The sequence below is a fragment of the Akebia trifoliata genome, chromosome 6, assembly GCF_017979445.1.
Source record: "Akebia trifoliata isolate Shusen 1 chromosome 6, ASM1797944v1, whole genome shotgun sequence".
Taxonomy (NCBI): Eukaryota; Viridiplantae; Streptophyta; class Magnoliopsida; order Ranunculales; family Lardizabalaceae; genus Akebia; species Akebia trifoliata.
The window spans coordinates 9,816,143-9,833,801 of NC_141380.1; the positions used below are offsets into that span (position 1 = coordinate 9,816,143).

Genomic DNA, 17,659 nt, shown 5'->3' on the forward strand with positions numbered 1-17,659 from the left:
GAGGTTAAACGGTTGAAAGCCGTTCTATATTTCATGATTTGGAACGGTTACAAACCGTTCCAGATCTCAGAATTTGGAACGGCTTAAATCCCTTCCTAATCTGCGTCTTTATATAACAGCACACAGTAACCCAAAAAGATTTGAGACATCGGATTTTATAAAACTGATGTCCTACGTCTGAGACTTTAGACATCAGTTAAAAACTGATATCTAAAATTGTTATAAATTGATATCTAAAACTAATTATTATTATTATTATTTTTTTGCTACTTGCCTATTACCCACGGTTAAAATATATCCAAATAGAGAACATCGAGGTTCTCTATCACCTTAATTTATACATAATAATAGTTGCAATGAGTCATAATTTACAAATCCAAAATTACAATGCATCAATAAACCATTCACAATCATTACACAAGCACAAGTGGTTACAAGGAAGCAATGCCATCACTCTCATCCCTCCCTATCTTCTTTAAGATCCCCACAATGCCCACAACTACCAATAAAAGAATTCTTTCGTATCACCATATTGCATATTCTCACGATGAGCTTCCACACCTTCAAAAGAGTGTTTGAAACAAGTATGTGTGTGTGTGTGCCATGACTCGGTTGAGGAGGAAATCTTCAGCTCCACGTCAAGCTTCCTACGATTCCCTTTATCTGAACCCCCTCAATGATCTTAAACATAACTGAAACAACAGCGAAGGTGATCTCACGAACCGCAACTCTCTCAGTCATCAATTACGTAAATCATCATCAGCTCATCATCCCATTCGACAACAAGGAAAATGCAGTCCCTAACCACAAGAAGCAACAAAGTAGTAGTTCAGAAAAAAGGGTCCCTCTTACTCTTCCTCTTCGAGACAATAATAAAGAAAAAAAGGTTTCAAGATGGGAAAAAAGGTTTGGGATCCTTTAGACTCTGAGAAAAATGTGGGATTACTCTGATTCTCCATCATTCACCTATGAAACATGAGAGACACAACTCAACTAATACTCACACATATCCCCAAGAAGAAAAGATGAAATCTATTACTGATACAGGCATACAGCAAATAAAGAATAAAAAGAATCCATCTAAGAAAATTACATATGAGCACAAAAACAACACAAGAATGCTAAGAAACATGAGAGACACAACTCAACTATATAAATTAGAGACGCAAACCAAGCACTGATTTAAAAACAAAATAAAAAACAATATAGATTACAACACCAAAAACAAAAACAAAACTACAAAAAATAGAGGGGAAAAACCCGAACTAATTAAAACAGTTTTGAGACCACCGAAAACAGCACCAAAATGTATAAAGGAGAAAAGAAAAAGAAAACCCAACTCAGAAAAATGTATCAGAAGACGAGAGTAAGAACACTGATTTAAACAGAAAAAAAAACACCCCATATGAATAAACTTTCAGAATAATAAGGAGAGAGAAGGCATAATGGAGAAAAGAAACAACAGGAATAACAGATACTACAATCACCAAAAAATTAAATATCTATATTTTTCACCATCAGGCTGTCTATTTCACTTAAACACCATTTTACTTCCTTGACATCTCCTTCAAGTTTTGTGGCAATGGCTTCTATCTGTAGGAAAATGGTGAGGATGGATATCAAACAACTAAACACCCAAAAAATGATAAAATTACCTTACGCTGACGATTTTCATATTCTTCCAGAACATTGTGGTTTAGAAAAAGAATAGAATTTGCTTCAAAAACATTATCTTGAATTGCAGCTTCCAATTCCTCAATAGTACCAGGTATCTGCAATTAGAAAAAGTGCGAAAATAGTGAACATTAAGCTTCAAGGAAGCCTAATCCAATTAGGCAGATCCAATTATATTACTTGACGATTCTATAGGCATTGTTTTGTTCCTTCTTTTTATTTCTCATTTAGATACTTCTAAAATATATCTTACTCTGGATCAACTGCTGTTTGAAGGCAATTTTACCTTCAAAATGAGTGAGACATTCATTATTCAGAAAAAAAAAAACATGAAGGATACTATCAAATAATAAGTTCCTAACACATGCATGATTTAACCATGTAAGGTACCTGTCCATTGGGACTGCAAATAAATTGCAGCCCTACGTAATGAGATGAACTCCTTGCGAGCAATTTTTGTAAAAATTTGTCTTTGAATGGCTTTAGCTGTGTTGCCCACTACCCCTGATCTTCGCGCATCCAACTCTTCCATCTGATCAGCTCGCAAGAATACCTTTGTTTTGCCGGTCTGTTAAGCAAAACATGAAGGGTACCATGTGAAATAATAAGTTCCTAGTGGCAAGATACGTCACAGACAATAGTTGGGCTTAGAACACAAGGATTAATAATTCTAATAGGGTAAAAACATTTATAAATCATCAAGAATCATTCAAAATATCCAGTGAAACACCTTAGTGGCATTAACAAACTTAAAAGTTTGTAGGAATGTTGAGACTACCTGATAACCTTTCAAGCCATTTTTGTCCAAAATCACTTGACATGCAACCTTTTCATCATATCTGCACATTAACAAAGAAATCCACATGAAACACCATTTGATATATAAATGAACTCAAATGGTAGGAATCAAATAGTGTTTAGAAAAGCATCCCTCGTAACACATAGATGGAATAAAAATGACTTACTTTCCTTCCAAAACTTTTGGTGCAAGGATGCCAAAGTGGTGAAGAAATTCAGAAAATGTTTGTCTTGTAGGATATCCAGTAAAGCTGATCTAAATTGCCCCAAGAACACCCTACAGGTATGATATGAATGGCAAAACATTTTCCAGAGGATCACCAACCTACAACCAAACAAAATGATGTATAAGGATAAAATTAGAAATATTTGATGGAAGCTTATGTAGTCTGTAGTTCCATAGAAATAAAGTAGAGGTGCAATCATGCAAGAAAGTATCATCCATCATCAGGTTTAAATTTTAAAGACCCGAGCTAGTAGAATATTTGGTCAGTGTCATGTGTAAGATGTAACATGGCAGTGGCATCACATCACCTACTATGACGAACACTAGTTATAATGTTTTGCAAGAGGTAAACCCATCGTTTTCTACTTTTCTTCTGTTAGAAGAAAAAGCTACCAGTGAATTGGCAAACTTGCTTCTAACTCAGTAAGGCGATTCACATTGAACCAAATTTCTAAACCTAGTTCATCTCAAGGAAACAAAACACTAGCATACTAGCATACTAACTTGTTGTCCACAAACACCAATGCATGGCAAGCAGCAAGAACTTCTTCTTTGCGAAGGAGCACTTTTGTCATATCTGATACTAAATTCACATTGTCAGTCAGCCCAACAACTCTTTGGAACTCTTGAAAAAAACACCAGTCTAAAATTCATGACATCAAGGAGTAGTAACTACTTCATGAGCACAAAGACATAATCTTGCAACGTACCATGTCATCCGACGTAAGAGTTCCTGTCTTGTCAAAACAACATATGTCAACTTGAAATAAAGAAAGTTATAATATAAGCTGAAACAGACTAGGGCCCGCCCGCACACACAAACTGTGTCCTTGTGTTAATCCCATAAATGGATAGTTAACCATTCATTCAATAACAGAACATGTGCCAAAGTAGAAGAACAAACATGTACTCAAAAATTCAATCTACTACGCTCTAAAATATTCCCCTGGTGACTAAATTATAGTATTAGTAAAATAAATAAAAAAAATCCCAATTCCAATAGTCTATGTTGTTGTAGGCATTAGCATCACAACTACAAAGAACGAAGTAGGAAGGAAGCATCAGAACAGGACAATGACCAACTATAATTATTGAAGTAGATATGACTGACCTTTCCAGCAAAGGGAATTTGGAATGGCTCAGTGCAGAATATCCCACACCATGCTAATGCAATCAAAGATGTATTAACAGCTATTGAAAATTCCATTGGCAGCTCGGGGGGAGGGGTCACAGAGGTAATAACGAATGAACAACTTAAGAAAAGCTTGTATTGCTCCTTGTTGGATCCTCTAACCCCTGCAACAAAGACGTACAATGTAAATAAGGAACACACTGAAACATAAGCAGTATCATTAAATACAGTGAGAACAAGAGAAAATCCCAGAGTCAACGCATATTACTTCAGTGAAAGTTATTGGGTAGCTGTTCCAGAAAAATTGGAGGTCACGTAGCACCTTTTTAAGTACATAACTAATAGCAATGATGGCAAATATAACTAAGAACATATGTACATTAATTTTACCTTCTTTTAATGTTCCTGCCAAGCTCTTGTGGTTTCAACACATAAGGACTTATGTACATGAGACACACCCAACCCTTTTACACTTAATTTTATTTTTCAATATACACCACCAATTGATATGCATTGGACACAATATAAATAAACAATTTAATATCAACCTTGTTTTAATACTAAACTACTTTTCTATGCTGCATCTTATCAAGAATTACAAATCCAAAATTGGTGTGTACTGTCCAACCCAAAATTTTAATTTTGCCTTTTTACATTGTTACTTTCCTTCCTTAACGAATATATAAACAACCTACCTTTCTATGCTTCACGTTTCCTTAACAAAAGTTTGGATGGGCTCAAGCGAAGCTTGTGTGGCCCCTTTTCATATTTGTATCACGCTTTACCTTATTAGGGATGATTTCAATGTTCTAACATACAGTGATTTGCATGCAAAGCACACAATTCCCTTCCAGTTTTCCTTTTACTATAACAGAGAGGAGGGTGGACCAACTATTCTCAAATGCTATAGTCTACAAAATTTTACAAAAACAAAGGTGGGGGGCTCTTTGTGGCATTTTCTCAGATACTTGGAATGCCTGGAACAACCCAAAAACTATAACTTAAATCTAGTGTCCTAAACAGGATTGAATTGGAAAAGACGATGGAGAGCCTAACTAAACTTACTACATTTACTAAAATTCCATCTAAGAAATCCAAAATCACTCAAACTCAAATCTAGGGATAGAAGACGTACCAAATGCTAGGATTCTCAGTCAAAAACGACAGATTTTTACCTCAGATCCACAAATTGATGTAGCAATATTAGCGAAACTCAACTGATTGACTCCAAACGCAACGATCTCAGCCAAAAATTAGCAAATCAAATCAGATCTAACTAAGAATCGTGTAATAGGGTTCCAAAATCATAAAAAATGATAGATCGAAGAGAAAATTGAAATAAAGCAATATCTTACATGGGAGACGAAGGGATTTTGACAATCCCAGCCTTAGGTTGCGCAGATCTTAAACAAAGAATCGATCGACATTGAGGAACGAAATGGATTTTCTCTCTAAAATTGATAAATCTTCGCCAATCCTAAGTTCGTCAGGAAACGACTGATTTTCGTAGATTTTCCCTTTCTCTTTCCCCTTCTCTCGACCCCTTTCTGTCTTTCATTTCTGTAAGAACGAGAGAATGACCTTCTACAGTTTAGTTCGGGTTAAAACGCGTGGATTATGATTTAGAAACGGTTTCCAATATAAAAAACGGATTTAACCCGTTTTTTATTACAAACGGCCAAAGTCCGTTTTACCCTTTTGTTCCAAAATAGACATTTTCTTGTAGTGAAAGCAATGACTTTCTTGGGGCCACCATCCAAGGTCTGGTTGACCTTCGACTCAACTAGTTCCATGTAGGATTTTTCGAGAGGGCGGTGCGTGTGACCATGGGATTAGTCTCAACAGACAGGGTGGGGATACCCACGATAAGCACACAAAATGATTATTAGGGTTGAACTTCAACTTATCCAAACTTAGGCTCTTCAACTTTTCCAATGAGAACGCCAAGTGGTGCTATAGGGTTGGTCCAATGTCTAACACGGCACTTCTTAAAGCTAGAATAGGGGTCATACACTTGTATGTTCTTGATGTTAACTCACTTGTACTTAATGTTAGGAGATGGGTAGTATCTTATTATTTTTATTTTAGGTAATTGCTTTTTGTATTTTGTATTAGTGTAGACTTTGGAACATGAACTTTCTTTTCTAGTTTGGGATCAAAACAGACTCCTTAGTTAGTGGAGGAGGTATGGTTCCCCAACTCTTTATCCTTACTTTTCATATTAAATTGTATGCAAGTGCGTTTGTCTTAAAATGTACTTAATGAATCAACTAAAGTTTTTTAAGAGGATATAAAAAATAAAAACAAAAAGGAAGGACCGACGGACAAAATTAAACAAAGGCATAACATGGCTCTTAAAAAAAACTAACTTTCAAAGTAAAAGAATCTCTGATCAATAGGAAAAGAACTTTATTGAAGTTGCTTTACACTAAACACCTTACATATAAATTTTCAATAAAAAATATATGAAAAAGAAATCCTAACTGAAATTCTAATATATATTTAATTAAAATTTTATACTATTACAACCTTTTAAATAGATTTTTTTCTTTATTTCTCTTATTCGACTTTAACCACACAAATAATGATACAGTGTATTTCATGGCATGCATCTTAATTCTCTTAACAAGAGAATCATTTCTACTTTACTATTATAATGAGGGAAGGTGGAGCAGAAGTGATTCCACATCAAAATTTGGATCTCACAAATGGCCTCCCTTTACATTTAAACTTAATATAATCAGAGTTATTTTAATCAAAAATCAAGAAAATCGCAACTCATGATCCTATAATCCGTTGTTTAGTTTTTAAAACTATAAAAATATCCTTTTTTTATTATATGTTTTCAAAAAAACTTTTAATTAACCCTTATATTACATGTGAATTTGTGCATGCCACCTTTTAGTACTATTACTAGTAAATAAATTTTCTTTAACTCGATATCAAAGAAAATTTGCTTAGTTTTTTTTTTTTTTTTTTGGGGGGGGGGGAATTCCAAATGGGGGATGTATCAGGCCAAAATTGTTGGTCCAGCCATGTTATTAACATATTTATTAAAAGAGTCCTAGAACGCAGGTTGAAATCAAATTAGGATAAATGCAAAACTGAACATTAACATTCACAGAATAAATCGCGATAAGATTTTCATTGGACATCATCCTATACTTGTTTTTCAATTGTACAATCGCATTTAAAATTCTACCTTTTCAGCAATACCATAGCTACTTCTAGGGTTTATTTGAGGTTGGAAATAAGGGTAAATAAAGGTAAATTCAACTAAATGGCTACCATTTTTGGAAAAAAAATCAGCTTGTTATTAACAATACATAAATACCAAAACAGATATATAACCCTTTTGATAAATATTTCAAGATCGATTCTGAACCAATAATTTTGGCAAAATTACCGGCCTTTTTGGTAAAAAAAATAATTCTAGCTTATTATTCGATTTATACTATTCAAAACTAAATATTTCAAGTTTCCCAGACTATGGTGAGAATAAATTCCCAAGTACTCAACAATTAATTACAGTCCCATGTGATGCTTCCCATGGCTTATTAAGAACTCACATGTTCTGCCATGCTCAAGATGGTCAACATACAGCAACAACAACAGCAGCACCATTGGCGTTGGAAAGCGGTTTTAAGGTTACTAGATGAACTAATTTTGGTTTCTCTGGTATTACAATCGAATCCACACCATCGAATTTTGCTAGTCGGGCAAGCTCGTGAACAGATTCTGCAATTTTCTCCGTACATGAATTGATCTCAATTAGTAGAGAAGTGACAGTAGCAGCTGGTATGACCTTTAAGAGGTCCGTATTCTCCGATAAGGCAGTTTTTAGAGTAGTTTTCAGGTTGTTCGCAGCAGTTCTTGAGTTCATAAAGTGGGTATCGATGGTAGAAGGGTGGTGGGTCATTTTTTTGATAGCTGAGGACAGTTCCCTTAAAGCCTTGCTTGATTCTAAGCTCATGCTTGTACATGCCTCTTGAATTGTCCTTTTAAACTCTGGTGGTGTCTGTAAGAGTAATATAATTAAGTTGGCTAGTGAAATGATAGGAGTTATAAGAAGCTAAAATTATTGTGTCATACTGTACTTATCTACTATATGATAATGGAGTTATTTTGCCATAAATGATACCTACTGTACTTATGTTAATTTAGATTTACTTTTACACTCTAATAAACATACCTCCCTCAATTCGAAAAGTTAGTGGTGCCACCTTTGACCCTTTGATTTCAACCAATTCATGACATAAATTGCTAAAATATTCATCTAAAGTGATTCTTCTTCTTCTTCTTCTTCTTTTTATAAATATTTTGATAAAATTACCAGGCCCAGACATATTTTTGAAATATTTATCAAAACACTAATGCTGGAGTGACTTTATATTTCATATCGATACACACTTTGCTGGTGTGGATGTGTGTATGGAATCATAGATGCTTTTCCTTGAGATATGTTCCGTGTGCATATCCATGTCAGCAAAGTGTGAATCGATGTCAATTTTAAAGTCACTTCAACACTACTCTTTGCAAAAAAGTGCATATAACATTTTGGCCATTTTTTTATATAATCAAAAGGGCACCTAATGTACAATCACTTTTGGGGTTTTAATTCTATACCCTTAAGGTCTTACCCTTTTCCCAAAAGAATAATTTCGTTGGTATAAAATTCAAAAAAAAAAAAAATGTATATTCAATAAAATAAATACCCATTTTGGTAAAAATAAATACTAAAATGGGTTGAAAATAAGAATGTTTTATCAGAATGAATGAATAATTTGCCCAAGTTGCCAACCCAGACATTTTTAAAATATTTAGCAAAAAGTTCATATACCATTTTGGCATTTATTTTCATTTTTTTATTTATTTATGGGAAGGGCACCTATAATACAATCACTTTTGTGATTTTACTTCTATACCTTACCCTTTTTGGAAAAATTAAGTTCTTTTGTATGAAATTCAAAACAAGTGTATAAAGGTGCATTCTGTAAAATAACCCTAAAATGGATACCCAATCTGGTAAAAATACATACCAAAATGGATACACCCCTATTGATAAATATTTAAGAAAAAGTGTCTGGCCAGTGATTTCAGAATCATACATGCCCATATTTTGAACTCCTCCCTTGAAATAAATAGTACCATGCGGAAACAGGGCAAACTTTCATCAATTCAATCTACACTTGACTTAATGTTATACATCTAATTACTTGTTTTTCAGATCAAATGTGTTTTAAGGAATATCTGAGAAGTTTATGTTTCGTGGTGGTAAAAATTTATTAGTTTTTGTTTACTAGTGGCATGAGGAGAAAAATGGCAAGTAATACTTGGTTATCAGAGTTGATGTAGTCATTGAGAGCTTCGATTCGATATGCGCATTGCCGTGTTAACACTCCAATCTTCAAATATTGTTTCCATGGATGACGGAATCTGAATCGGCCATGAGGCGGCTCCCATCTTGCAAAATTAGCCTGCAATGTAATAACATTACGTGGATAAACATGAAATCTTAAAATCAAAAACAAATTAACACATACTTGAGCAAGTGTACAAAAATCAGTGGCATTCTTGCAATTTTCATGTGAGGAAAAAAAAAGGAAAGCCCATGCAAAGAATCCTATTTTAGGGTCACCAAGTATGTGATTAAATATGGAGCTTTTGCTCACCAATGATTCTTCACTAGTCTTGGAATGGAGAACGCTTTTATATCGTTGAAGGAATGACTTGTCATCCTTCGACACCGAATCGGTCTCCTCATTTTTGAAATATTCTCTTCCAAATCCTGTGAAATTATTGCTCTTAGAGCTCACATGGAAGAAATATATACAAGTAGAAATACAAAGTAATTTGCTGATTTGTGGTGTTTGTACATGTAACATATGGTGCTCTAGTTATAATAGAGATGTACCTTCTAAGAAGTCTGCAAGCTTTTCCATGTTGGCTGCAACAAGCTTATGGAGTTCCTCACCAGCCCATACAGGGCAAACGAAAATGGAGATGATCACACATGTAGAACTACCAATTATGATGGTTGATAGCCTCTGGTGAGCTAGCTCTATGATCTTCTCTACTCGATAACCCGATAAAGATACCAAACTAAATGTCAATATAAATATAAGTACCCCGTAATCGTATCTTGCCTTGATCCTGGGAAAGAATCGTGAGAATGATGATGCCGCCGCTGTATTCCATCCAACAAATTTGATCAGCTAAGTACAGAAAAAAAAAAAAAAAAAAGTTGATATTATCAAGGTTTAAAATCTTGTTTTGAGGCTATCGAAATGGTCTCGACTGAAATATTCTAAGACAATCCTAAACATTCGATTCTTGGCTGAAACTGAAATATTCCACCGATGCATTTTGAAATGGAACAAAACTTTGAACTATGATCATCATATTATTTTTTGAAAATAAATTTACCTAGAATGAAAACAAAGAAGCTAAGGACAATGGGTTCTCCTTTCTCTCCAGTCAGAGTTGCCAAGTGATGAGCTCCAACTCCTAGAGCCCCGGCTAGTAATGTTGCAATTCCTCTATTTAAACCCCTGCCTAAGGTTGCCCCTGAAACACACACACACACAATTCATGCCCATTGCCCAAGGATTTTAGCTGTAGAAAATTAGAAACAAGGGCCAATTACTATCGACCTCCTCGCAAAATTTATAAGACCCCTTTGAGTATTTGTCAACATTATTGGCATTATGTCAAAGCAGACACATGTTCCATTATTGTGGACTAATATAATAGCTTATAAAAAGAGTCATTATAATATGACTCGTCAGGTACTGTCTGACGTGGCAAGTTTGGGAATCGCAGTTCTGTACATCTTAGGATATATGATTTCCTCGGGATATACTTTTTTTATGAGGAAGTGCAGTTGAGTATCCTGAGGCATGCAGATCTACCCTCCCCAAACTTCTCACGTAGAGGAATTGATTGAGTATGCCACCTGGCGAGTCCTGTTATCAGGACTTATAAAAATTCGAAAATTGCAGAACTTAATGGCGGCACAGAACTTTATGCCACAATGGTTTAGCTTTACAATTTTTTATACAACAAAACTTTGCAAAGTTCTGTAGTAATTTTTAATTTGACAAAGTTTTGCAAGAATTCTTGAGGAAAACCATGCACAAGAGTGGGGGTATTTTGGTTTTCTTTAATAAAGATTTCAGGAGATGATTGTAAAATTCAATTAAATTTGCAATTTATTTATTTGAAACTGACTAGCAAGCAAATGGAAGAGCCTTATAAAAATTATGATTTTATCTTATTGCTTTAAAATATGCTGAGTTGACTCGACTCAATTGGATTTCAAAGGGACTCGGTCTTGAAACTCGATGGAACCAACTTGCCTGAGAGCTGTTATTTGGCCAAGGTGGCCATCCGCATGTAAGTTGTAACACTAATATTTTGGGGGGAACAAAAATAAATATTTTATTTATTTATTTTTAAATGTTTATTTTTAAATATTTATGAATTTAACATATTTTATTAGACTCGTTTGAGTCAACTTGTGAGTTGTTGAGTTGACTCACTCGAGTTTTCAAGTTTTTCTTGAACTATGGTTTAGAATAATGCTGCAGTGACCTCATATTGCACTTCTTGACGTGAAAGGTAATGGGAACCATATATGCTTTTCATCGGAGACGAGTGAAAAAGCATATATGGTTCCTATCTACTTTCACGTCAAGAGGTGCCATATGAGGCTCCAGCTTGAGATCACTACAGCACGAGTCGTTTAGAATAATGTATCTAAGAGATTTAGTGCAGAACATGAGGTTTACAGCAACTCACCTACAGTGAATTCCAAGACGACAACCACAGTTAACACAGCCCACATTGTTGAGACCCCGAAACCATCGTAAAGGGGTCTAAAATAGTAAACCAGAGAGATCAAAGAGAGGGCTAAACCCATCTTTACAGAATGAGTAACCCTTCTGGGGTCATCTTGTGCAAGCTTTTTCGTCTTGTTCGCGACACCCACTACTTTAGCCTTAAGCTTCCCAGGCAAGGCCTTAAGCCACCACCACCCACGGGCAAAAAATCCGGCCTTCTCATGGCTTTCTGACCCAATAATTTCCATTGCTTTTGATAAGAGAGAGAGAGTCAAGACAAGGTTGTATGAACTGATGAGAGAAATGGGTATCAATCAAAGAAGTCTAAAGAGAAAGAAAGAGAGGTTTTTCAAGGTGAGCATGTTATATATACTTCTAACTATAAGCCATATAGAAAGAAGAAGGAGAGATGGCTGGGATGTGGTGGGAGTCCAGAGTGGTCTGAATTTATAAGGAGATTTAGGTAGGTTGGATGAATTAAAAAGACTTCATTGACACATGTGTGGTGCTTTCTAAACAATTAGAATGGATAGATTTTCTTAGAGAAAAGGGTTACATGGTGGCTCACTCCACTGTTACTTGATTCAGTGACCATTTTGTTCTAACACGTGGCACCCAATGACTTAGTAAAAACAGGGGCATTCTAATCTCAACCCGCCCTTCTCCAACATGGCCATTAGGATTTGAGGATATACGTACGTTTCCTTGACATTCACTATGTGAAAAAGGGAAAATTCCACGTGAAGATTTGTCCGATTTGATTAAATCTAATCAAATTCGACAGACCTTAGTACCAATTTTACTCAATTTTTATGGAATTAAGATTCAGTCACGTATACCGTTCCTAACCAAGGGTGGCACCCCATTATATGCCGCATGGCATTTTCCAAGACTCACTAACCCTATGGATATGCGGTCCATCCACCATGTGAAAATTGGAAAATTCTACAGAAAAAATTAATGGGTTATAAGGCCCACGAATTTTAGAAACTGAATATTGACAGTTTAGGACCGTCAAAATTCTAGATATTCCCAGATTTGACGGTTTAGAATTGTCGATTTTCTCATTAATTTGATAGTTTTGACCCGTCCAAAAAAAAAATTTGACAATGAAAAATTTGATGCCAATTCAATCCTTTTGTCCGTTGAATTTTATGAAATTTGACGGCCCAGGATCGTCAAATTTTGGCTTTTTTCACATTGTGATCCCTTGCTTTACCTCCATACCAAAAATCATAGTGTCTGATAATTTGTATCCACTAGATCTAATCTCTTGAAAAGGAATTTAGATCCAACATTTAGAAATCATTCTTAAGACAATGTTATCATCAATGGAAGCACATCACCAATCAAACTAATCTTTTGTGTGCAGATTCACCAAGGGATGGACCATATATCCATACGATTAGTGGGTCTCGAAAAATGCCTTGTGGCAAAAAAATGGGGTGCCACTTAACTTTGGTTAGGACCAGGACACCTGCCTGGATCCCTCTTCTTTTTCATGTAGCAATTAGTTCCAATCTTCACGGTATTAATAAACTTTCCGGGATACATTTTTCTAGGGAATCCCTTCCATCCCAACGGTCATGTTGATGGAGAACCTCAACCCATTGGTGAGGCTAGCATTTTTCTAAGGGCTTGTTTGATTGCATTTGAAAAAAAATACTGAGAAAAAAAAAATCAAAATAGGGGAGAGGAGGAAAACGAGGGTGGAGAAGACTAAGGATGGAGGCAAAGGAAGGAGGAGAAAAAAAATATATTGAGAGACAGACAAACAAACTTACCAGCCGGTGGCGATGACAATGATGGTTGCGACGATGTTGGCATTAGATGGTGGCGACGGTGGTGGTATGGAAGAATTGTAGAAGAGGAATGGAAAGTTAGGGTTTTGTGATTTGAGAGTAAAATGATGGTGAATCTTATTTTTTCATGTTTTTCTATGGGTATAAGTGAAAAATTAAAATCTAGACTTTACTGAATTTTTAGATGAAGGTGGATTTTTATTTTTCGTGGAAAAATTCAATTGAAAAAAAGAAAAATACAATTTTCTATGAAAAATTGAAATCCAACCCATTTTCCACAACTAATCAAATGCACCCTAAAAGAAATGGGCTTTCTAGTCTTGATCCATGACTTAAGCTTTCCATCAAATTGACTGTTACGATAAGATGAAAAAGAAAGAATACCTAAAGATCTTTGCTACCTTCTAGGGATTAGTATTGTTTCCTAGGGATACAATTTGTCTTGCGAATCCGTATCATCTTAACCGTTAGTTTGAAGGAGAGCCGCAATCGTGGGTTGAGACTCTCCATCAAACATAATTGAGATAGGAAGATTTCCTAGAGATCAATATTGTCATTTTCGAGATTACTCTAATTGTTTTAGGGATACAATTTTTCTTGGGTATCCCAACCATCTCAACCTAATGTTGAGGCTATTGTTTTCTAAAATACAAATTTCAAAGAGAACAATAATTGTTTTCTAACTATTTTAATCTCAATGCATGGTTTGTTTAATAGAGACTCAATGATTTGACTCTATTCAGTACTAAGTAGATTCGTTTGTAGGTATGCAAACTTATCAGATATGAACCGAGGTATTCAAGATAAAGCTCATAATCCACGCAAGTCCAATTGAGATTCATACATGGTACCTGCCTCACACACCCAATAAGGCATGCGCCTATAATCAAGCCAACAAATCCACTAAAATGAGTTAATTAAAAAACCTGGTAGTTGGCTTTGCACCCAAATAAATGGATGAAACCTATCAAGAGTTCACAAAGTCATGAAAATTAGAACTTGACCAATCCTACCTTTAGACCAACTAACCAAAGCTCCTTAAGTTATGACTTGTGAGCATAGTTGGAAATTCAATTTATTTTAAGTCTATAAATATCAAAGCCTAGATGATTTGGAGGTAGCCTATATCATTTCTTTCAAGAAGATTTGAATTAGAACATCCAAAGTTCACAAGCCATTCTCCAAAGGTAAAATATTATTCAAAGAAGATCAAGCTTACATACTCTTATCTAGAGTCAAAGAATCATTATCAATCAATCAAACGCAAAACTTAGAGAGAAGATAATCCACAATAAATATCTACAAAGCTTGAAAAGAATATCAAATCTAAAAACATTCTCCAAAAGTTAAGAAATTATTCTTAGTTAATCAAATGTGAAACCTAGAGAAAAGAAAGTTACACGACATCACCTTTTATATTTGACTATTAATAAGAGGATAACACTTCTTTGAGCAATTGTACTTAGATTTGCATGACTATTAATTTTTCATAAAAAAATAAATAAAATTGTTTGTGTTCTTATTTTATGCATCTAAAGATAGCTTGCAAAATTTATTGTCTACAATTATGTATGGTAATAGAACTTTTGTACCAAACTTGATGTTTGCTTATTTATATTTACTTAAATTCACTTTTTTAGTTTTTTTGACTTCAATGTAAAAGCTCATGCAAGTCCCCAAATTTGAATGTCAAGTTATGATTCATGAATAAAATTTATTAAGGAGACTACAAAACATGTTCTTTGAAGTGAAAAAACTACTACACAAGGCAGATATTCCACATGGCTTAAATGGAAAATAGGTTCCCTTTGTGTGATTTCAAAATTTTGGGATGAGTCTTTGAAAATGATGAAGATGATAGAAGTATGTCCTACCTGAATCTAGTTGATGAGGGGAACCTAGAGTTGTACTGTACACTAAGAAAGTATTGTATAATTGTTCCCAAAGTGAATATACACACACTCACGTACATGTATGTGTACAAGGAATGCTAATGCTCAATACTGAATTCATGGGACGTTAACAACCTTCAATTCATTTTCCCCTCTAATAACAACATTGATTGCTTTGTCTTTTAGTGATTAAGAGAAAGGTATTACGAGTGTGTGAACTAGATTAGAAAACTTAGCCCAAATGTTTTGACAGAGGCAGTGAGAGAATCTTGGATTATAATTTCTTTGAGTTGGTGAATGATAGAGTGATTTCTTTTTTGCTGTGAGCAAATTTTCTTACAGTCCAACATCAGTTTAACTTCAACATGTGGCGCAGATGACGTAAGTAATAAGAGAGAAATTTCTGTCTCCTGCCAGTGGTGGAAAAACGAAATTTTCTGATTAGAACAACTTGTTGCATTCAAAAACATGATCCAATACCACAATGTTGTAGAGGAAAAAATTCTATAAATTAAAAAAATAAAAATCTCCATTGAATATTAATTTTAAATTTGGATGCTCGATAATCATCCATTAGCAACACTGGATCAAGCTCAAATTTTTTTTTGTTTTTTTGAGCATGAGTTTTTTTCATGAAATCTAGAACATTGTGATGTTCGATCAATTGCCAATATGATAATCCATGTTGGCCCTCAACCCTAAGACTTGGAATCTTAAATTAAGTTTTGTGAGCAGAAGATATGTGGGCATGAGAGAAAAAATTTCTCTCATTACTTACACCATCTGCAGCACATGTCAAACCGGTGTTGGACTGTGGGCATAAAATCACTCGTGGAATCATTCTTCTCTCATCCATGTAAATAGGCATTTCCAAAAGGCATCAACTTTGTTTGTGAAAGCGAATCGTCAAACACACGTTCCTATAACACCCTATAGCACAGATCCAACAGTTGAAAGAGCATCATGTCAGCCATAAACTTAGATCCCACACTTAAAATATTGGGTGTTCAATAGCCGTTCATTTTCAAAGACATGGATATGAAGGAAAAAAACTGTTTTTTTTTTAATTTTTTTTAAAATCAAGTCTAAATCATAATCATGCATTGAGTTGTTAATATTTTTTTTCCAATATAATTCTCTCTCATCCATTGGATTTGTGCTACAAGAATGGTGTGTTATAGGGAAGCAGACCCCCAGTGGCACACTTTTAAAAAATGAGAGAGGTATTTTTTTTATTTTCAAAAAAAAAAAAAAAAAAACACTTAACCTCTCAAACCTCTTGTGATTATGACTTAGATCTGATTTAAAAAATTAAAAAACTTAATTTTTTTTTATGCAGATACATGTCTTAAAAATGAACAGCTACCGAATTCACCAAATTTTTAATGAGATTTTATTTTATCGCTGATGTGGCAATATTTTAGCCTTTGAAAGTGTGCACAGGGTTGCTACAGGAACCGTGTGCTACAGAGAATCCACTTCCATGCCATATAGGGCCGCTTCCTTTGTTATGTCACTTTATTCTAGTTACCTTTGTTTTTTTGTTTTGAGTCCGACTAGACTTCTTAAACTAGTAAAGAAAAAAAAGACTAATAAGCAGGAGCATACCTAGCGACGAGTCTTTGTGGGTGGGTGGGGTTTTCTTGGGGGTGGGGGTGTGGGGAATTGCTCCCATTCAATATTTTCTAGCCCTTGAATTTATGTTCTAATTTAAGATGTCCCTGTATTTTTAACTAATGACATGCCCCCATTTGCCCCCCCTCCCTCAATGTTTTGAAGTTGACGTTGCCTCTCGGGTTGGGCATTCTCTTACAGACTAATTGGAAATTAGCTAAGTAACTTTTTCTTCATTCAACTTCAATCTCTTCAATCTAACCATTAACTATAATTTGCCTCCACAACTAATAAATCATTTATTTTTCTCCCCAAAATTAATAATTGTCAATAGTAAAATTTTTAAACCCTAGCTCATCTTCATTCTTGAGATTTATCACCTAACCTCCAAGCATCACCAATAAGATAGGATTTTGGGGGTAGTAGAAGATTATGAAATTTTTAGTAGAAACATCATGAGTTTTTTTCAAGAGATTGAAGCCGATGGGTTTAGAAGAAATAATCAAGGTTTTTGAATAGGTTGTCGGAAAGAAAATCAAGGGTTTTCAGCTAAATGTTAGAGATGAGAGCTTTAAATCATTTTTTATTAGTCATCTCAAATAGAGTAAGGTTAAGGGTATTTCATTAGTTTGAAAATATGAGTGGAGTATCTTTAAATCACCCATTTTTGACTTGCCTCT

General features: G+C 34.7%; 2 protein-coding genes across 12 annotated transcripts; both read right to left on the bottom strand.

Annotated features, from left to right (window-relative positions):
- Positions 1–270: 270 nt before the first annotated feature.
- On the bottom strand, positions 271–5,466 carry LOC147400157 (uncharacterized). Of its 11 annotated transcripts, none has more exons than XR_015179202.1 (8): positions 4,966–5,459; positions 3,810–3,994; positions 3,409–3,431; positions 2,640–2,797; positions 2,453–2,513; positions 2,065–2,242; positions 1,656–1,772; positions 271–800 (listed from the first exon to the last, which is right to left on the bottom strand). XR_015179202.1 is itself a non-coding variant. In XM_086445760.1 (6 exons), exons 2-5 carry the CDS (start codon positions 3,903–3,905, stop codon positions 2,485–2,487), a joined length of 306 nt encoding a protein of 101 aa, XP_086301886.1. In that variant the 5' UTR covers positions 3,906–3,994; positions 4,966–5,459; the 3' UTR covers positions 1,811–2,242; positions 2,453–2,484. The 11 variants fall into 11 exon arrangements, 1 of the variants encoding a protein (XP_086301886.1); XR_015179201.1 differs by having other exon boundaries at positions 271–966; XR_015179208.1 differs by lacking the exon at positions 271–800 and having other exon boundaries at positions 1,490–1,772; positions 5,006–5,047; positions 5,186–5,466.
- A 1,778-nt stretch (positions 5,467–7,244) lies between these two features.
- On the bottom strand, positions 7,245–12,075 carry LOC147400158 (aluminum-activated malate transporter 8-like). Its single transcript, XM_086446652.1, has 6 exons — positions 11,631–12,075; positions 10,257–10,397; positions 9,745–10,017; positions 9,503–9,618; positions 9,164–9,307; positions 7,245–7,848 (listed from the first exon to the last, which is right to left on the bottom strand). Exons 1-6 carry the CDS (start codon positions 11,917–11,919, stop codon positions 7,423–7,425), a joined length of 1,389 nt encoding a protein of 462 aa, XP_086302778.1. The 5' UTR covers positions 11,920–12,075; the 3' UTR covers positions 7,245–7,422.
- Positions 12,076–17,659: the final 5,584 nt, after the last annotated feature.

What these genes read in the sequence shown, in the direction of transcription:
- LOC147400157 (XM_086445760.1), bottom strand. Translation starts at nt 3,905, where the DNA reads ATGGAATTTTCAATAGCTGTTAATACATCTTTGATTGCATTAGCATGG. An exon ending in CTCTTACGTCGGATGACATG is followed by an intron (nt 2,798 to 3,408) that starts GTACGTTGCAAG and finishes GTTTGGTTGTAG; the next exon opens with GTTGGTGATCCTCTGGAAAA. An exon ending in CCAAAAGTTTTGGAAGGAAA is followed by an intron (nt 2,514 to 2,639) that starts GTAAGTCATTTT and finishes GTTAATGTGCAG; the next exon opens with ATATGATGAAAAGGTTGCAT.
- LOC147400158 (XM_086446652.1), bottom strand. Translation starts at nt 11,919, where the DNA reads ATGGAAATTATTGGGTCAGAAAGCCATGAGAAGGCCGGATTTTTTGCC. An exon ending in CGTCTTGGAATTCACTGTAG is followed by an intron (nt 10,398 to 11,630) that starts GTGAGTTGCTGT and finishes TGTGTGTTTCAG; the next exon opens with GGGCAACCTTAGGCAGGGGT. An exon ending in GCTTGCAGACTTCTTAGAAG is followed by an intron (nt 9,619 to 9,744) that starts GTACATCTCTAT and finishes ATAATTTCACAG; the next exon opens with GATTTGGAAGAGAATATTTC.